This window comes from Hemicordylus capensis, chromosome 1, assembly GCF_027244095.1.
Source record: "Hemicordylus capensis ecotype Gifberg chromosome 1, rHemCap1.1.pri, whole genome shotgun sequence".
Lineage (NCBI taxonomy): Eukaryota > Metazoa > Chordata > Lepidosauria > Squamata > Cordylidae > Hemicordylus > Hemicordylus capensis.
This window is the reverse complement of record NC_069657.1, coordinates 287,463,953-287,485,169: the sequence shown is the minus strand read 5'-3', so window position 1 is coordinate 287,485,169 and position 21,217 is coordinate 287,463,953. Positions and strand designations below refer to the sequence as shown.

Sequence of the window (21,217 nt, the reverse complement as noted above, 5' to 3'; positions counted from 1 at the left end):
TCTAAATTGGCAAAATCACTATGTGGTCTTCTCAGCAAATAAATAACTTGGTTGTTATCTTGATCTTTTTTTCTGTTTCATGGCTCACATTACTACTGTAGCTAACAAGTTCTCCCTCCCTCCCTCCCTCCCATTTCTCCAATGCATCTTCTCTAATGTATTGATTCTTAAAGCCCATACATAGGCATTCTATCCTATGTTGTTTATTGTAAAGTTTTGCACGCTAGTGCTCCTGCCTCCCAGCTTAAACCTAGTGGCTGACATCCTGACTAATGGTTCACTTTCAGAAGGTCATCGGGCAGGCAAATTCTACTATGATGGGCATTTGAGTGCCAGAGGAGAGTTATGCTAGTGTAATGTGCTGTTGTGCTAGCTTAAGGATGTAGTAAAGAGAAAGGAATACGTGCTTGAAACCTGTCCTTGGCAATAGCAGAAGATGTCAACAAGTCACGGAATGGCTGTTCCACAACATTATCATTCCGCAACAACTGTTGCACAGCACTCGTCACACAGCCTTATAGCTCGACCTTGCATATGTTCTGGATAAGGTCTTTTACTAGAAGTTCAGCACTAGTAGAGCACCACTACTTTGTGCATCCCTGAAACTTTCTTGCGTGAACGCAACTTTGTTTGTTGCACAGGAATACTGAGATGATGTTAGCCAACCTAGTAAACATCACCACGACATATACGTAGTCACAAGCCGGTTTTTCTGCCTCTTGACTTTTGCATGGCCCCATGGTGAGGAAGGCAGCAACTGACAATCACAAAGCAAGTCTCCCTTTAGTCACAGGTTCAAAATCCTTGACAGCCCAAATGCAGATAGGAGGGGCCAATCCACACTAGCAGGAGCAATCAGAAAAATGGCAGACATGAGAAAACACAGTCAAAACAGTGAGCTTTTACGGAGCACCATCACTTGGGTAATGAGAGGAGGAGGAGGAGTTCTCAACCTTTTTGTTCTTGCAGGGCTGAGCACTGCCAGAGAGACAGAGAAACAACAGCTGCAGCTTTCTTTTTACTCCCCAGTGCAGCATCTCCGTGCTGGGTAGAATGGAAGTTGTTGCTCCTCTGTCTGTAATGTACTCTGCAAAGGCACAGGGGCCACCCCGCAAGCAAAACCAGGCCATGTAGGATTTAGTGTGACTTTCACAAACACCTTGTCTCCACAAGGTGCTTATACAGTATATTATGGATGTGCAAAACATTTTGATGATGAAAGGTTTCGACTCAAAATGGGCTGTTTCAAGTGTTTCAGGCTCAAAACAAAATGCTCTCTACATAAAGGCCCTATTTTGAGCTTGGAATAAAACAACCCCATTTCAAATCGAAATATTTCAATGTTTCCAGCGCCATTTGGGAGGCCTGATTTTCCCTTGATGATTGGTTTTCTGGCACTGGCTTCCAATTGGCTTGTGATCTCCTTGCTTGGCTTGTTATCATACAAATCAAATGTTGACATTGGCAACTGTGCCCCCATTGGCTGGGAGGAGGGAGGAGGGAACCTAAAAGGAGGCAGTTTCAAAATGTATTTAAAGGGACTGGGAGGCAGAAAGAGACCGTATAGTGTGCCTCTCTTGAAGAGAATACATCAGGAGAGGAGGAAGAAAGGTTTGCGTTTGTGCTTTTCTCAGCACTGAGTATAATATGCTGTGCTATTGCGGCTATGACTATCTGGTTTTGCTGCATCTCAGACTGAAAAGGCAGAACTTGGGTGCCTGCCTGCCTTGAGTTGTGGTTTGTTTTGTTTGTGATATAGTGTTGTGGTGAGAAATGGACAGTGACAGTTCTGTGTGTGTATGTGTGTGTAATATTTCTTGGTGATTGCTGTGACGAGCTCCATGTCTGGCCTTGAGACTAACTTGTGCTTCACTCACTGTTCTGGTCTGCTCTGCAATCTGCATTGCAAGATGTACTCAGTGAAAATGTGGCTGAAGTTACTCTAGTTTTGCTTATGGCTATGCTTGCTGCCAAATAAGGGTGCTGCTGTGGCAGCTGTTGCAGTGCTAGGAAGTAAGGAGTCATAATTGTGTGTGTGAGAGGAACTTGTGCTAATGATGTTACTGCAGCACAGGCACTGTGGCGAGCAGTGTGGATTCTGGGCCAGTAATTCTTTTGGGGAGCATTTTTGCACTGTGTTAGAAATGTGTGTTCTTTGTTGGGAGGGACAGATTCCCTTTTACTGTGTGCTTCTAATCTGCAGTGTTTTTCAGGGCAAGATTGCAAAATGCATTGCAAAGCAAAAGACAGTTAAAATGAACAGAAGAAATGAAGGTGTTCAATTAATACTCATAGAGATTCATTATGAAGAAAATTTATTATATACCAAAGAATCCAAACACTTGAAAAAATAGTGACCACATATTTATTTTTATTTATTTTTGCATTTATATACCGCCTTTCGTTAAAAAGATAACCCCAAGGCATATTTTGCTCCATAACTCCACTTCTACAATGGCTAGAGCATAGCTTTAAATAAATAAATAAATCTGGGGATCCATGGTAGGGTTAGGGATAGGACAACTTTGAATCCCCATTATTTCTTATGATGGAAATATACAAAATCAGTAAAAACAAAAAAATCATTAAAAATCAACCAAGTGCCTCACTCCCTTCAGGTTTGGGTGGTAGATAGCACCCATGGGGACCTACCCACCACCCAAATATGGTGCCCCTAGGGCCTTTAGAAGTGGGCTGAATCAATCCACATCTAATCACATTGAATCCAACTTGAATCAAATTTGATCAGATTCGAGTTTGCAGATTTGAGTTCAAATTGAATCTGGCTGATTTGATTCGACCTTGAATCAAAGAGCAAAAAATTGATTCATGCACATCCCTACTACTGAACATTTAGAGGCTATTCTCACAATGGGGGAAACTGGACTAAAGAAACCCAGCCCAGTTTTTCCCCATTGTGATAACCAGTGGGTGAGCCCAGTGGTTCTCTGGTGGCTAGCCCGCCAAAGTAGCCATCCACTTAGCCCAGGTTAGCGGAGCGAGCGTTCCGCTAACCCAGGTTTTCTGATCATGTGCCACCACAGCTTGGCTCCGTGCCATGGGACACATGAGGAGACCCCCTCTGGGAGCCTGCAAGCAGTCTCCCAGGTTCAGAGGTCTCTCCAGGATGCCCTGCGTGCTCATACGGGGCATCCTGGAACTTCCAGGGCCCGTGCGGCCCCCGATCCCCACCACCCCTGTCAGCTCCGTGATGGAGCCGGCAGTTGTGTGGGCGGCTGATCCGGCCGCCCAGCTACGAGTGGCTGCTTGTCTAACCCGCTCTCCCCACAGAACCCCCTCCCGCGCTCCACACTAATAGTGTAAAGTGCCTCTTAGACTGCAATAATAACAAAGTGGTGGTGTGTGGATAAAACCATTGCGTCCGTGTGGGAATCACCTGCATTCAAGAGCTTTGTTGAATGGAGCAGCCTCTGTGGTATTTTAAGTAGTTATGATGCCATAGCTAATCCACACGGTTTAGAGAATAGCATTCCTCACATGTGCAGATAGGCAATATGGTGCAAGTGCTTAAAAAGGGTTGAGAAGGTATTTAGGAACCCCGGGTTCAAATTTGTGCTCATTCATTAATTTCACTGACTTTGGGCTAATTACTACTGCAGCTGTAGAACTGTACATCCTAAATTACCACCACAGAGTGGTGTGAGGATAAAATGAAGTCCTTGACTGCATAAAGTGTGAAACATTTATGACAAAGAATCCCTTCTTTCTCCAGCCTGCTCACATGTTTAAAGAAAATATTCCAACCAATGCAGAATATCAGAGGCACTGCTTCTGGACCCAGCTTTGCCTTTACCGCTAGGTCTACCTCTGAATACTGACAAGGCCTTCTTCAACTTGAACACTGGTTCTTCTTTTGTTTTCCCAATGGTGACAATGAGGCAGCCAAATAAAAGTCTGGCTGAAAGAAATGCCTCTTTGGGAGCAACTCCCCAGCCCCCACCCCAATGACTTCTGTTCTATTTTTGCACATCCAAGTAAAATGCAACACGATAGGTCTGAAAAGGGGGACAGCAAAAAGGAGAATGTATTTCCTCACAAGAATGATTCATACAATTGCATGCCTATTTTATTCTGTAGGTTCAGAAGGCAAAGACCTGGTACTGAACATTGGTATCCCAGCTGAGTCGTATTATTCCAGTTTCTAATTAAATTCTGCAAGCTTTTTAGTTTCCCAAAAGTCACACACACAGATCCTTCAGGGGCATTAAAGTAGCCTGTGATCCTAAATAGCCTATTGCTTCCCTTTGATCTATATTTCTCTAAAACGAGAACAAGAATGAGCTTTGCCAGGCAGGCTGCCCACTTTAGTTGCATTCTGGGAAAGTTGGAACATTCTCTTGACGAGCTCTCAAATACATGGAGCAAAGGAATGGTTTGTAAAGATGATCCCTTTTTTGTGTGTGCACGCCAGGGACCAAGTTTCCCTTCACGGCTTTGGTGGTCTTTTAGCATAATCTTGTAACAGTTGTGTGAGAACCATGTATATGAAAAGGGAAGGGGAAAATGTCTGAAGGGAGAAGCCTAGCAACAAGCATATAGCTTGTTTAAATTAAATTGAAAACAAAAAAAGTGGGGGAGAGATGTGCTTTCTTGTTTTGGTGAGCAAGAGTATAGATCCCTTTTAATAAATAATGGTTTATGGAATCATTGGTCCACTTGTACAGGACAAAGGTTTCTTCCTTACGGGTTCCAGGAACATTCATGTGAAAATGAGCAGTGTCACCAATATGATTGACACTCAGCTCTATCTCTCCTTTTCATCAGATCCCAATGAGGCAGTGGAAACCCTTAACTATTGTCTGGGGCCTATTACAGACTAGATGTGGGTTAATAAGCTGAGAGTTCATCACTCTCTCAGACCTAACAGAAGTGCTTTCATCTGTAGGAAAACAAATCTGGCAGTGGTAATTCAGCTGGTTCAACGATTCCTTAAGTCTAGGTTACTTCTCAACCCAGCTTTTCTTTTGGAAAGCCAGATGACTGTGGTGCCAGAAGTACATTTGCAAACTTTAGCTGGTACTCCAGCTACAGTTTTTCCTGGAGAAAGCAGATGTAGCCACATTGGTCACATCTAGGCCGATCTCAACTGGTTCCTTAGAGCAGGGATTCTCAACGTTGGGTCCCCAGATGTTATTGGACCAACTCCCATAATCCTCAGCCCCAGTGGCCTTTGGCTGGGGATTATGGGAGTTGAAGTCCAATAACAGCTGAGGACCCAACATTGAGAATCCCTGCCTTAGAGCATATTATTCTTGTGTTCTATGATCTACACAGGGTCCTGGTTCATTTCTGAGCCCAATTAAATGTAGTAGTGATAATCTTTGAAGCTGCAATTGGTTTGCACCAATGATACTTAAAGGATTGCCTTTCCCCATACACATCTTTCTGCCCATTGAGGTCATTCAAGGATGCCCTGCTCCGAGTCCTACTGCTATCTGAAGTAAGAACAGTGGGTACTCAGGACAGTGCCTCTTCAGTGGCTGCACCCAAGCTATGGAACATCTGCATGAGGCCTACTGGCTCTGTCAATCTCCATCTTCAGGAAGATCACAAAGACATCCTGTTTCGGTAGACCTATGATTTTCTCAAAAATGAGAGGACTGGTCAAAAGTAAGCTGAAAGGGGAAGTCAAAAGGGTCAAATCACTCCAGAAAGCATGGAATTTATTTAAAACCACAATACTAGAAGCTCCGTTGGAATATATACCAAGAAGGAGGAAAGGTATCACCAAGTTCAGGAGGATGCCAGCATGGCTAACAAATAGAGTCAGGGAAGCTATAAAAGGGAAGAAGACTTCCTTCAGGAAACTGAAGTCCTGCCCAAATGACAAGAACAGGAAGTAACATGAACTCTAGCAAAAGAAATGTAAGGAAACAATAAGGGATGCAAAAAGAGAGTTTAAGGAGCATGTAGCTAGAACTGTCAAGAGAAATAACAAAAAACAGTAGAAAACCTGCCAGTGAGGCTGTTGGCCCTTTAGATCATGAGGGTGTGAAAGGGATTATTAAGAAGGATAAGGAGATTGTAGAGAAGCTGAATGAGTTCTTTGCATCTGTCTTCACAACAGAGGATACTGACCATATACCCTCTCCCGAATTGAGCTTCTCAGAGGCTGAAACTGGGCCAATTTGAAGTGACAATGGGAGGTGTTCTAAATGGTCTTGGATTGATGGCATCAATCCAAGCGTTGTGAAGGAACTCAAATATGGAATTGCTGATCTCCTAGCAAAAATATATAACTTGTCCCTACAATCAGGCTCTGTACCAGAGGACTGGAAAGTAGCCAATGTAACTCCAATTTTCAAAAAGGGATCTATGGGAGATCCAGGAAATTATAGGCTGGTTAGCTTAATGTCTCTTCCAGGCAAATTGATGGAAAACATTCTCAAGGATAAAATTGTAAAGCACATAGAAGAACAGGCCCTGCTGGGCGGAACCTGTATGGCTTCTGCAAAGGGAAATCTTGCCTCACCAACCTTTTGGAGTTCTTTGAGAGTATCAACAGGCATGTGGATAAAGGTGATCTGGTTGACATAGTATGCTTGGACTAAGGATGTGCAAACAGGTTCAACATAGCAAGCCATGTGCCAACTACAGCCTCACCACCTGCAAGGCAGTGGGGAACTCAGTTTATCTTTTGGGAATATTGAAGTGTTTAGATTCTTTGTTGTCTAATAACTTTTCCTCATAATGAATCCCTATGAGGATTCATTATATGCCTTCATTTCTTCTGTTCATTTTGACTGTCATTGGACAGTGCCAACTGCCAAGTCCCATGTGTAAAACTACACACACAAAAAATTGGGTACTGTTTATTTTTTAGGAATCTTTGAAGTGTTTATATTCTTTGGTGTCTTCATTACACACCTTCATTTCTTCTGTTCATTCTGACCCCACTGCTTTGTGGGTGGGGATGGGGCATTAGTGGCATCCCATGTGCCAACTACCCCCCCCCAACCTGCAAGCCACTGAGGCACTCAGTTTAGATTTTAGGAATTTTTGAGATGTTTAGACTCTTTTGTGTGTAATGAATCCTCATAGGGATTCACTATGAGGAAAGGTTATTAGACACTAAAGATCTAAACACTTGAAAAAATTCCTAGAACATACTGAGTAGTACCCCACTACCTTGCAGTGTCTGTGTGTGTGGGGGGGGGTGTAGTTGGCACATGGCAGTTGATAGTTGGCACTGTCCAATGACAGTCAAAATGAACAGAAGAAATGAAGGCGTATAATAAATCCGGGGAAAAGTTACTATACACCAAAGAATCCAGACACTTGAAAAATAGTGACCACACATTTTGTTCCATAACTCCACTTCTACAAGGGCTAGAGCTTAGCTTAAAAGGGAAAAAAAGGAATCTGGGGAAATTAATAGGAAAAACCCGGATCTCAAATGGATTTGAACAGAATCTCGCACAGTTTGATTTGATCTCGAATTTGGCCATGAGTGTCTGGGCAAATTTGTTTCGAGCTCGAATCACCCAAATCAACCAGATTCAGGTCGAATTGATTCAAAGCTAAATCAATTTGTACCTATTAAGTAGAAAGTACTGCTGTCACTCCATTTCCTTGAGTGTGCACATTAAACCCAGGTTATTATTGTTAGCCGTCATCCACTCTGGGCAAGAATGCATGGTTCTAGGTAGCCTTGGACTTTGACCTCATTAACCCATAACACTGATAGCCAGTCCAAGAAATTGAGCATATATATTATGGTACTAGCTAGGAAGGAGAATGTTGGCTCTTGGTGTTATGATCAAATCCAGAGAGACACTAGGAGGGACCAGGGAGAGAGAGAGAGAGAGAAGCTGCTTCCTTGATAACTGCCATCCGTTTCACACTGTGAGAAGTATTAGCGCAGATGGCTTCCCACTGGATGCACTGGATCCAGACAGATTGAATACCACGAATATTCTGTGCATCTCCCTTCCCATACCATGAATGAACAGAATTACATTATTTCGTTCCAATGCACTGCAGCAGTTTAAGATTTACAATTGTTCAAGTCACTGTACACAGATTTCCCCAGTATGTGTGCACTTGCATATTAAGCCTTGATTAGAACATCAGGGAGAGATGAAATTTAAGAAGCCCATATTTAGGAAGATGCTATCTATAATAGGTGGTGAATTAATTTGCATGCAAGATCCACAGCTGATTCTCAATGAAGTATGTTTATCTGCATTTCTTAGAAGGAAAACTTATTCAGATAATGGTATCCTTGGAAAAAAACCAGAAACCTGTAGCCCATTTCTGTTGTTTACTTATTATGTATAGTCTGAATTTCATCCACCTATGCAAAGAAATAGAGATGTTAAATGAATTATATCTGCCCGCCTGCCCCAGTAGATTAATGTTCCGGCCACAATCTGAATGGAAAAATTCCATTATTCAGTTACTTATTCTTCCAGTTTCTGTTACTACATTAAATGACATAAATAAAGTGCAATCTATCTGGTCTACAGAAACAAAGAACAATAATGGGAACTATAGCACTATAATGCACTTAAGAAAAAACAGTATTAAGGACCACTTGTGATAGGTAGTTTGACTTTCTATAAAGCTCTTCAGAGAAACAGGATACTGCGAATACAGAGAAACAGATTAAGAGTAAACCAAGCAATAAAATACAGCTGAGCAAATCTTAGGTCATATCTATATTTACACGATTGCTAACCTCTGTCAAAGATTTAAAGAGAGAGAGATAAATAATTACATGTGGAATTCTGTGGAAAAGCTGCAAACAGGGTTGGATGCCTGGCTCTCTTCATCTTAGGCTCTTTTTCGGCTTTGTACTACCCTGGTCTGTGAATGCTGCCATGCAGAGATGCTCCTTTGCTCTCTCCCCTAATGCTCTGTCAGCTGTCATAGAAAACTCTGCCAGAGGATCAGCAGAGTGATAATCACCAGAGGCGCTCTTACCCTTGGACTTTGGGGTCAAAGACCAGGGCCTCCATAGCCCCTGGAGGCCTCCAAATCCTCTTTAGTCTGTCCTGGGTGGTGTGGTCATCTGGTGGAGCATGATGATGTTTAATTTGCTGTGGGGGAGGCTCCAAAGGCCTTTAGGTCCAAGCTCCAAAATTACCTAGGTGCACCTCTGATCATTATGCTTAGAGTCACTTTGATGACGCAGGAGGACTCTGAGACATGTGGTTGATAGTACTGGAGAAATCTCTGGAAATGCTGTATCCCAGATCTGCCAGATTAAGATATGTTGGCCCATGAGCAGAAGCTCCAGAATGTGTTCCTTAGCCTTGGAGCCTGAACTTTATGAACTTGGAGCCTGAACTTAGCCTGAACTTTATGGGCCAGTTCAGATGTCACAGAGAACCATGGTTAAAACTTGGCTCCGCACGACATCCCTGAGCCTCTCAGGGGGTGTTGTGCAGAGCCAAGAGGAACAGGGGAGAGCATCATCCTTGAGCATGAGAGGATAATGCTCTTCTCTGCTTCCCTTGTGACCATGCAAGCTGCAGAAGAATTCTGTTTCTGACTTAAGTTAAAAACAAACCAAGATCAGTTGTGATGTATGAGCCAACCACTTGTGGTATATTATAAGCAACTACTCTGAAATAAACCAAGACTGAAACTTCAAACCTTGGGTTCAGATCTCAGTTTATCTCAAGGAAGTTGGTTAGAAAAAACCAGGATCAGTGAGTTTGTATATTTCAACCAAGCTTGGTTTGTTTTAACTGCCATCAGAAGTAGAATTCTGCTGAGGCTCTCACAGGCAGGGGAAATGATAAGCAGGCGCTCCAAGGCTCAGGGATGCTGCACAGAATGAAGATTTTACTGTGGTTCCAAATAACAACTGAATCAGGTTCCGCTGGCTCTCATGGAGAAGAACCAAGTGGTTCTGCTCATCCTAGGATAAAATGGCATGCAAATATCCAACTTTATGGATTAGTTTGAGTTTCCCTTCACCATAAACAGCTGCATCACAACAGTCTGCAACGTTGTGGCATTATGCTGGTGCCACTTTTGATCAGCACTATCAATTATTATTTTGTGTTGGTTCAACAACACTTAAAATCAGACTTCTAGTTGCAAGGTTAATTGTTGCTGTGTTCTTAGACCTCAACGAATGTGAGAACAAGTCCGATCCCCCATGCCACTCCTCTGCCAAATGTGTGAACACCAAAGGCAGTTTCCAGTGTTTTTGTACAGAACCCTATGAACTGGCAGAAGATGGGAAAACATGTATAGGTAAGATGGCTAAACTGCTTTGTCTTTTAAAATTGTGTTTCATAAAATGAGGAGGAGATATCAATATTCTGTAGCTAACATACTCGCTTGTAAGCTACCACTTGATATTGTAGTCATGCATGTAAGGAAAATGTCTTTCCAAGTTTTGTATTTTATACTTTTAAATTTAGCTATACAATAGTTGTGACTGCAGCTATTTTCTAAACTTAAGTTCCACCATTGTGAGCACAACAACCCATTGAGGCAGGTTAGGCTAAGAGATAGTAATTGGCTTACAACTACCCCTCCTAAGTGGGGTAGCAACCTTTTTAAAGTCTTAGCTCTTTTATATTTGGCAGCAGGAGAGCAACTATTCATCCCAGCATAGTGTCTCTTCTAGTGGCCATTGCTAGAATAGGGTGCCTCCTGTGTTTCATTTTAGATTGTGAGACCCTTTGCGACAGGAAACCATCTTTTCATTCCTCTGGGGACTTTTTTGTTGTTGAAAAGTGGTATGTATGTATTTTAAACAAATGAATTAATAACAATGGGTGACATTCTGTGCAGAGTAACACGGGTTGTGCTGTTGCCAGCTTCTAAATCAATTCTTGCAACGCTGAGCAACAGTGCTTTGCTCTAATATGAAACATTGCACAATTGCACTTGTGCAATACTATAACCGTTATTTTCAGTGGTCAGCACCAGAGAAGTGCAACTGTGCAATTTTCCATATTTGCACAAGAGCACTCTTATACAACACTGCAGGTGTTGTTTTAGACACTTGCAGCAGTGCAGGCAGTTAAGAACCACCTGAGTTATTCTCTGTGCAATGTCGGCCACGAATAATAATACATAATATCAAGTGAATGGAGTTTCATATGTGCCTATTTGCATCAAGATCTCTCCAGTCCAAATGCCACAATGCCATATTGGCCCCTTCTTACTGGAAACATTATGTTGTATTCTCTGACAGAATCATAATTAGCTGGTGGTATATCTGGCAGTTCCTCTGTGAAAGGTAATAATTACAACTGTAGTTACCCAAGTACCCTAATGCTCTGTTATGGTGTACAAATCCTTATTTTAGAGTTCTTATCATAAAGTTAAAGGCTTAAACTTTGGAGGAAAGCTCTAGATTGCTAATAATAAATGTTTGGACCAATGGCCAGGCCATGCAGTCTTCCATGGGATTCATCTGTATTCCTTAGCACACTATCAGTCCTTTTTATGCCTGATTAAATGCCCCAGCCTTTCTATTTTCAATCATTCAACAACTATTTGTTCTTGTTTACTCCAAAACACCACCATTTTATGGCTAAACTTGGCATGACATAAAGTCACTGCAAATTAAAGCCACCTACTAAAAATAAAGGATATCCATAGCTAATGCACATTTTGTTGCCACACACATAGAAGGGCTGCTTTCTTTTCTCCTTTGTGTGTATGGTGTCTGCATGACAAAATTGTCTATCCTGTTCTTCAGAAGACAACCACCATACTCACTACAGCTAACTTCATAGTACAAAAGTCCATATCCCATGAGCAGGAAGCAACTGCTAAAGGCACAGAAGGCAGAAAGGTGGCCAGAATAGTAACAGGTTGGCATAATTTGTGGCCCAACAAGCTGAATAGATCCACAGCCATGTCTTCTGCCATAACAGATGATTGACATTCCCCCTCTTCTGCCCTCACCATTTTTTGTAGTTCAAGACAGGCAGAAACAACAATGTGAGGTGCATTAAGCCCTGGTGGTGTCCAACTCTGTTTAGCTTTGCGGCTCACAAGCTGTGCAGACCTGCGCCAGAAGCAGAACAATCAAATGCACCAGCCTTTACTTCTAAATAAACTTGTAGGCTTAGGGAGCCTATCATATCTAAATTTCAGAATCAATAAAGAACTTTGAAAGCAGTCTAGATAAAATCATTAAAGCTCTTCCTGAGCTTCTTGAGATTTGATTATTACCCAAAGGCAGAATTTGGAATTTGGAAATGATGGGAACAGTGGTGTTGTGCAGTTTTAGAGCCACAGAAAAATAATTAACAGGTGCCACATTATTCCAACAACTTCCATCTTCTAGCTGAAGTGCTCTAAAGATGTTTAAGAGGTCTAGTAATATTAACTGCTTTATGCTCTGCACTCATAGAAACTCCAATCATTTTTTATGCCTAGAATTAGTCATTAGAGTCAAGGCCACTTACAAGATCATTTATTATATTTGCATCAGAGGCGTAACTAGGGAAAACGGCGCCCGGGGCAAGCATTGAAATGGCGCCCCCCGCGCCCCCAACATACTACATTATACTTAGGTTTTTCCTCACAAGCACCCACCGCCGCCGCCAAGCCAGGCCACTGACTAGCCGCCAGGCGCCAGCAAAGCAATGGGGGGGCACGGGCGGCGCAGAAGGGACTGCTCGTGGGGGAGGGGGCACCTACGCGCTCCCTTGACTGCTGCAGCGCTGCTGCACTGAGCAGGAAACATTTGTATTAACAAAAATTTTTAAAAAAAAATTTAAAAAATTATTTTTGTCATGGCGGCGCCCCCCATGTGACCAAAAAAGATGGCGCCCGGGGCACATGCCCCCCTGCCCCCCCTATAGTTACGCCTCTGATTTGCATCCTGTCTAGATGCAAGGAAGTCAAGGCAGTTTATATGCAACCCTTACAGTATATTCTCCCAATAGACCTGTGGAGCAGGTCAGACTGTGAGAGTGAAATTTCCAAGGCCAGCAACCAAGCTTCGTAGGAATCTGAACCCAGACCTTCTTAGTAGGGATGTGCAAAAAATTTCGGGCACAGGACGATCTGTGCCCGAAATGAACAATTTTGGGTGATTTGGGGCCGAACCGAATCACCCCCGATGTCCCCCGATATTTTTCGGGCACGAGCCGAATCACCCAAATTTCGGACCCGAAAAATTCGGGTGATTCGGTTCATGGTTGATTTTTGGCGATTTTTTGAAGTTTTAGTGACTTTGGGGCAGTTTGGGGGCATAGCATGGGATCTGGGCAAAAGGAGTGGGGTGGGGTGGTAGTGCCTAATGGGTGCAGGCTACCACCCCAATTTCAGGGGGATTGGGCAAAGGGCTGATTTTTGGTAAATTTCTGAAATTTTCATGTCTTTGGGGCAGATTGGGGCAGAAAGTGGGGCCTGGGGCAGAATAGTGGGGTGGGGTGGTAGTGCCTAATGGGTGGAGGCTACCACCCCAATTTCAGGGGGTTTGGACAAAGGGGTGATTTTTTGAGAATTTTTGAAGTTTTAGTGACTTTGGGGCAGTTTGGGGGCAGAAAGTGGATCTGCCCCAAAAGAGTGGGGTGGGGTGGTAGTGCCTAATGGGTGGAGGCTACCACCCCAATTTCAGGGGAATTGGGCAGAGGGCTGGTTTTTTTGGGAATATTTGAAGTTTGGGTGTCTTTGGGGCAGATTGGGGGCAGAAAATGGATCTGCCCCAAAGGAGTGGGGTGGGCTGGTAGATAGTGCCTAATGGGTGGAGGCTACCACCCATCCCCAATTTAAGAGTGATTGGGCAGAGGGGTGAATTTTGGTGAATTTATTTTTATGAGGTTTGTCTTCATAAGGTGAAGTGTGCTAAATTGATTACTTCCTCATATTATGCATAGTAATTGAGGTGTGAAAAAGTGAAAGTGGGGTCATGAGAGTTGTTTAATTGAAAAAAATCTCATTTGCTATGATAGAATGAGAATTCACACCTCAGAAAAAACTTCTGCCCCAATCTGCCCCAAAGACATGAAAATTCCAGAAATTTACCAAAAATCAGCCCTTTGCCCAATCCCCCTGAAATTGGGGTGGTAGCCTGCACCCATTAGGCACTACCACCCCACCCCACTCCTTTTGCCCAGATCCCATGCTATGCCCCCAAACTCTCCCAAAGTCACTAAAACTTCAAAAATTTGCCAAAAATCAGGACTTTGCCCAATCCCCCTGAAATTGGGGTGGTAGACTCTACCCATTGGGCACTACCACCCCACCCCAAAATTTTGCCCCTGGGCCCCTTTTTACCCCCCCGAATCGATTCGGATTCAGATTAAATCCGAATCCGAAACAAATCAAGGGTGATTCGGGTGACCCAGATTCGGGCACAAAACAGAACAGGGGTGATTCGGTTCGGGTCCGAGCCGAATCACCCGAAAACCCGAATTGCACACCCCTACTTCTTAGTCCATATTCAATACTCCAGTCACTACAGACACCTCGTTATATTCAAACTAATGCAAGCTGAAGAAAGCTTGTGGAAGAGGCCTTTCCCATCCTCACTTCCCCACTGCAGCTCCTTGCAGCCCCTGGAGGAACAGGGTGGCATTGTTGAAGCTAGAACCCTGGCAGCATCAGCTCTCAGCTGCAATATCTCATAGTGACCATGGGTGGTGGGGGTTAGGGTCATGGGGAAAAGTGCTGGACTCCTCCCCTCTTTGTTCTTCCAGTGTTAGTCTCCATTTTGTCTCTCCAGAGCTGGCTGTTTATTTTACAATCTCTCTTCAGCCATGAGCTACAGCAGACGTTAAGCTGCAGGCCTTTCTACTTTCATTTGTAACCTTTTCTTAAATAAATCCTTGTAGTACTAGATACTAAAGAACTCTCAAGACCTCTTGCTTTGCTGCTTGCTTACCAAACTGGTTTTACTTTGCTATTTGGGAACTGAACTGCCATTCTTCCCCTATAGGCATGTAGTGTGGTGGGAGGGCTACAAGGTGCTTCTCATTCTTCCCTCTAGCCCGATCTCTGTTGGTGAAAGCCCCTGTTCCCTCAGTAGTGGTTTCTGGGAAGTGCAGGGAACTGTAGGAGGGGGCAGGAAATTCCTCTCAGGAGCTTCCTTCTATTCACCTATCTAGCTATAACCCATGGGCTCTCATGTTAGATGCACTTCGGAATACTCAGAAACCTTGCCTGAGACATTTGACTGGGCAATGCGCCTTACATCTATTTGGATCCAGTTTGGATCTCAGGATAAATAATGTACCTTCTCTCTGGGTATTCGATTTCCCTTTCAAAACAAAATGGGAGGTCTGACAGGCAGAAGCTGGAGAATAAATTGGACTAGTGTCATCTTGAAAAATTTGTTTCTTGAAAACAGCAGCAACTCTCATGTAACTGCTGACAACATTAAGCATGGCAGGCAGCAGGGTTTCTTGAGCAGTAAATAATATGTCAAGCAGCCAACTTTGGAGAGAAGGTATATGCGGCTGTTCTTGCATTTTATTGATGTATATATTTATTTATCTATCATATTTTTATATTGCCTAATATGTACATCTCTAGGCGGTGTACAAAACTTAAAATAATATTTATAAATCAGCACAGATTAAAATACATGAAACAATTAAAACAGTAGCATAAAACAGAAATAAAAATAGTGGCATAAAACAATAATTAAAACAAATTATTAAAATTAATTCTAATTAAAAGCCGGTGAGAACAGATGAATCTTGAGGGTCATCTTGAAAACTAACAGAGAAGATGTTCTTATTTCAGCAGGGAGCATAATCTAATTCCAATATTTTGTTTCCTTGCCCTTCATTTGAAGCATTATTGTTACTTTCCCCATTAAGTTGTTAAATGATCTTGATGTTCTGTTTTAATAATTTTCACTTTATTTGTTTTTCCTAAATGAATCCATCTTGATTTAATTTTTATTTCTCTATGTAAACTGCTTTGGGAACTTTTGTTGAAAAGTGGTATATAAATATCTGTTGTTGTCATCTCTTCGTTTGGAGTTTTCTAATGTGCCTAATTACCATTCAACCTGTAAATAGAGAATTTGCTGTTCTTTTCCTCAGAGTCTCTGTTGCTGGCATTAGCCTGGGATTAATCTGGCAGTAAAGTCCCAGCAATTTGGCATATTTGCACAAGAGCAAGAGTGCAAATACTTTGAATATCCTGCCCATTCTCCAGAAGTGCTACTTTAGTTAGATTCGAAACACGTTGCTTGATCACCAGTGATATGTTTCCGATTTAATGCAGGTGGACTATTGGAAGTTATACCCCCAAACCACTGGGGCTTTACTGTGAGCCCGCAGCAGTGTGGGTAGATCCACTGAGAGCCCACAGTAGCATGGGTGGATCGGCTCTGCCCTCCTAACGCTGTGCAACTTGTGGGCCAGTATCAGGTACAATGATCCATCAATGGTATGGAGCCTTGGAAGAATCTTTATATGCCATTCATTCATATCCGACTGCATCAGCACTATGGCCACTTCTGTGAAGTACTGTACTGAGTATGTATATATATATGGGAACTTAATTGGACCTCCAAGAGTCAATCTGTCACCTTCCCTTGTGGTTCCTATATAGTGGTGTGGTGAAGGACTAGAGCAAAGAGACGGGGCTTCCATATCATAACAGTAATGTGAATTGGTCCCTAGCTGACAAAGAATTTAACTGTTTATTTATTTATGTATTTAATTTATTTAACATATTTTATACCATCCAAAACTTGCGTCTCTGGGCGGTTTACAACAAAAAACATCAGAAAAGTTAAAACATTAGTTAAAACAAATAATGACAACAGAAAAATTAAAACATTGGTTAAAATAAATGACAGCAAAAAGTTAAATTACAATGTTAAACTATTAAAATGGTATTTAATTAAAAGCCAGGGTGAACAGATGTGTCTTTAAAGATTTTTTTAAAATTGTCAGAGATGGGGAGGCTCTTATTTCAGCGGGGAGCATGTTCCAAAGCTTCAGGGCAGCAGTGGAGAAGGCCCATCCCTGAGTAGCCACCAGACAAGCCGACAGCAACTGCAGACGGACCTCTCCTGATGAGCCAAAGCGGATAAAAGGCACCTCTGGCCACCGCTTCAACCTGGGACACCAGGGAGAGGCTCAGATCCAGAAGCACCCCCAGACTACGTACCTGTTCCTTCCGGGAAAATGTGACCCCATCCAGAACAGGCAGATCAAACTCGTCTCCCATGTTTCGACTACATACAATGAGTACCTCCATCTTATCTGGATTCAGTCTCAGTTTGTTATCCCTCATCCAGCCTATCACCGCTTCCAGGCAGGCATTTAGGGAGGTTATGCCTTCTCCTGATGTGGTTGACATAGAGAAATAACCATTTACTCAGTCCAGTCTCCAGGCCAGCAAAGCTGAAGTCAAGCCAATCTAGGGCTTTACACATTTATCTTATGTTTTGTATCTCCTGTGCCATTAGAACATGGTCTTCCTTTTTTTTTTTTTTAAAGCTCACACAGATGGAAGAGAGAGTCAAAGCTAATCCAGATGGTAGCCATTCTACACAGGGGCACAATTATACCACTGAATCTCATTTCAGCCATAGACAATTAAGGGTACCACCTTGGCTTTATAGGATCAAAACGATTATTCACAACTTCTATTCCAATGAAATAGCATTTGCATTATCCCCAAATATGTTATCCAGATCCCTTAACCATTTGAATTACATTTGTGACTCTAGTTAGGGGCCTAGAGAAATGAGACTCAGTCTGAGTAATCCATATTCACCTGAATTTCAGATGATAGCCTAATATTTTATCCTAATGCTTATATGTCTCTCAGGCTGTTTGGATAGGTTTTAGACTTATTGTATATGTGTCAATGATAGCCTGGCCCTTGAAGACATAAAAAAGGAGGCAATATGGGATAATTTCAACTATGGTGGGAAAGAAAAATCACAGGACGTGACAATTACAGTGTCCTTGAATAACATGTGCAAGGACACTTCCTTAACTTGGAGGGAAGGGGGAGGCATAGCCAGTAAAGGGTGAGGAGAATATGGTGTGTAAACTGAGAACTGAGGATTTCAGTCCTATACAAGTCGGAGGCCGAATGCGCTGCAAAGGTGACAGTGGTGGATCAAGATCGTTACCAGCCATGAGACATGGAATCCAAAAGAGTGATCACAACATTCATACTGCCTGAACTGTAATGAATTTAGAACAGTAATGAGAGCAGAGGAGATTTTTAAGGTGTGTTGTGTGGTGACTTTGAAGAATTATGAAATCTTATTCCAACTACAACAAGGTTAAATGGGTTTGTTTCCCCTAGTTGCAGTAAAACCTCTCCTTTCTTTGTTTCAGATTCTGGAAGGCTGTCCAAGGCATCTATAGTCTCCATCATTTTAGGCATTGTGATATTCAGTTGTTTGGCACTGTCAAGCTGCCTTGTGATTTGCCGGTGGTAAGTATCAGCTGCTTTTTGGTTCTAATAGTCTTCCTTGAAAGCACTTTCCTTACTTAAGCCAAAGACATTTTCAGACAACATTTGCGAGGATCATTAACATGCATAGGAAGTGGTGTCTGGTCCAGCCAGGCTCTTAGTTCCTACTTCTGTGCAGTGTGTATGCTGGATCTTTCAGATCTTCAAATGTATGAGTAAGGCAAGAGCCCACAACTGCAAATCCAGACCTCCACACTTGCACTCATTATAGCCACAGATCTATTGAAAGGGGCTTATATTTTAGGTAACTTTTCCCTCTGGGTTTTGTGATCTAAAAAATATACACCAGCAACAGATATCAGTGTGTGTGTGTGTGTGTGTGTGTGTGTGTGTGTGTGTGTGTGTGTTCATTTTTTAAAAAACTAGTCTTAAGTATATTAAACAACTTCAAATAACACTGGCTGGCATGTTAGACTTAAAAAAAAAATTAATTCAGTGCTGTCTCTTGGGGAGTGAAAATATTTGGCAAAGCCAAAACTTAAAAGAGATAGGGGATGCATAAAATATGTACTGGAATATTAATAGCTTTCAAAATCAGCTTCTGCACATTTGCTGCTATTTTCATCACTCTGACAGCAGGTACATGCATCAGATAAAATTAGACTCTAAACTGCTTTCATATCTTCTGTATTATCCATTGACGGATCAGTGTTGACAAACCAAAGGTGGATAACCCTTCTTTACTTTTGCACGCTCCTCTTTCCTGTGATGAAATCCTACAACAGTACGAAATGTCTGAATATTCCAAGCATAAAAAATTGAGAATTACAGCTAGAAATTTGTTTAGAGCAGGCCTGCTCAACTTAGGCCCTCCAGCTGTTTTTGAACTACAACTCCCATAATCCCCAACAATAGTGGCCAATAGCCAGGGATTATGGGAGTTGTAGACCAACATCTGCAGGAGGGCTGAAGCTGAGCAGGCCTGGTTTAGAGTCAGTGGCTTAGATGCAGAATACCAAAGTGGGCACAGAATGAGGTCATGCACATGACCTCACTGGGGAGGGCAGGCGGGATGAAGGGAAGGCAGGAGCTCACCTGCCTTCCCCGAAAGACGAGCAGCTGCCATCTTCCCCTCCACTGCACCGCACGCCCATAGAAGCAGAGGTGCAGAGGAGGGAGATTTTGGGAGCAGGAGGACCTCCCCCTTCCCTTATCCAAGGGTGCCCCAGGGCATGAGTGCTGAGTTTGCTCTCATTAAAGCAGCCATTGTGCTTGGCACAGCTGTTCCAAAGTGGGGTGGGGAGCTGTTTAAGTTGCTGGTCACCCAGACAATCACCAGCTGAGGTTAACATTGGCTAAACACTGGGTTAAAATCTCTGGCTTGGTGCGAGGGCAGCACCAGGATCGGGCTGCACTTCACATGTGCAGCCTAGCCCAGGCTGGGCTGCCCTAGCCTGGGTTAGGCTGCATGTGTGAATACCCTTAATGCGTTGCCCAGCACACACTGGGGAGAGTGAATTTTGGAGTTCTATCTTCCCTTCAGATTGCCCTGTAACTGATAGAAATATGTTAGAACATAAGAAGTGCTTTTCTGGATCAGACCCAAGGCCTATCTAGTTCAGCACCCTTTTTCTCACAGCGGCCCACCAGCAATCAAATGTCACCCATCATTCCTTCCCTGGACATACACATAGAAATATGTCTCTGAGGGCTGTGTGACTCTCAACGACATATTCTACCAGTTCAGGGTGATCTGAGGGGAAGAACCTCAAATTTTACCCTCCCAACTGCATGCTGGGCACAGCTTTAGAGCAGTCCACAGCTGGTATAGTGTTTGTCAACATTAGTTACATTTTTGAGTTATAGGAACTCAACTTTGCAAACATCACCTACCATTCAGGCTGGAGTTTTGTCTATCTGAGCAGACTGGAATAGGTGCTCAGTGAGAATGAATCCACCAATGTACAGCAGTTTCCAACTCAATAAAGCAGGAATAGAGCAATCAATGCTATAATTTTCTGAAACTACTTCAAACAAAATGGTATCTTTGTCAAGATTGCCCACCCTTCAAAAGCAGAACCTGTTGTTGCACAAACAGGCTTTACAATGAATAAGTTTCAAACTTTTTTAGTCTGATTCACCATGTGAGAAATCTAAAGTGTTTGTATTTAAACCAATTTAGTCTTATTGACTGTAGTAAGACAAAGACTTAAAACCAATGTTTCCCCAAATAATTCAGTTACAAGAGAGGGTATTCAACTGCAACCCCTCACCACATATTTTGGAGCAGTTCTCAGAGAAGTCTCCAGAAAGTCCATGACAGTAAGTCAGGATGGTCCTAGAGCTTGTGGCATGCCTACTTGAGATTCCAGTCTGTAGTTGTACCTTGTTGTATGCCATTCAGAGTCATGAAAAGCCTTCCCTTTAGCTCAGCAGGAGTTTTGGTTCATGTCAATATCTCAGTCTGAGGAAAATGCTATTATCGTTGCCCCCTGTTGTTCTTAATGTTATGTCAAAGGGTCTTAAAGACTGATCATACATTTCTTTAAAAGTTGCCGTAAGGTGAAAAAAATCATTTTCCCTTTGAGCACAACAAGGAGAGCACAGCAAGAGGTCCATTACTACAGTCCTGACTTATCACAGTAGGCTGCAAGCTTCACCACCATTATGATGTCTCAAGTCCATGCCCTGCCAAGGTTGGAAACCCTGGAGAGGGCACGGGGCATGCCTTTTGACACAGCTCTCAATGGAACAACAAAGGCAGCTTTAAAGTTAACAGTCCTGCTAAAAGGTTAGTGGGACCAGGATGTTGCTTTTGGGTTCTTATTTAAAAACAAAAAACAAAAACAGCTTTTGACATTTGGAGATTCCC

The 21,217-nt window shown here is 42.7% G+C and overlaps 1 protein-coding gene across 1 annotated transcript in view; it reads left to right on the top strand.

The window, feature by feature from the left end:
• The window catches only part of TPO (thyroid peroxidase), a 123,678-nt gene that overhangs the window by 70,847 nt on the left and 31,614 nt on the right, over positions 1-21,217 (top strand). The window contains exons 11-12 of the mRNA XM_053286033.1: positions 10,099-10,230; positions 18,267-18,366. Coding sequence (XP_053142008.1) covers positions 10,099-10,230; positions 18,267-18,366 — 232 coding nt within the window. The remainder of the gene's footprint in view (positions 1-10,098; positions 10,231-18,266; positions 18,367-21,217) is intronic.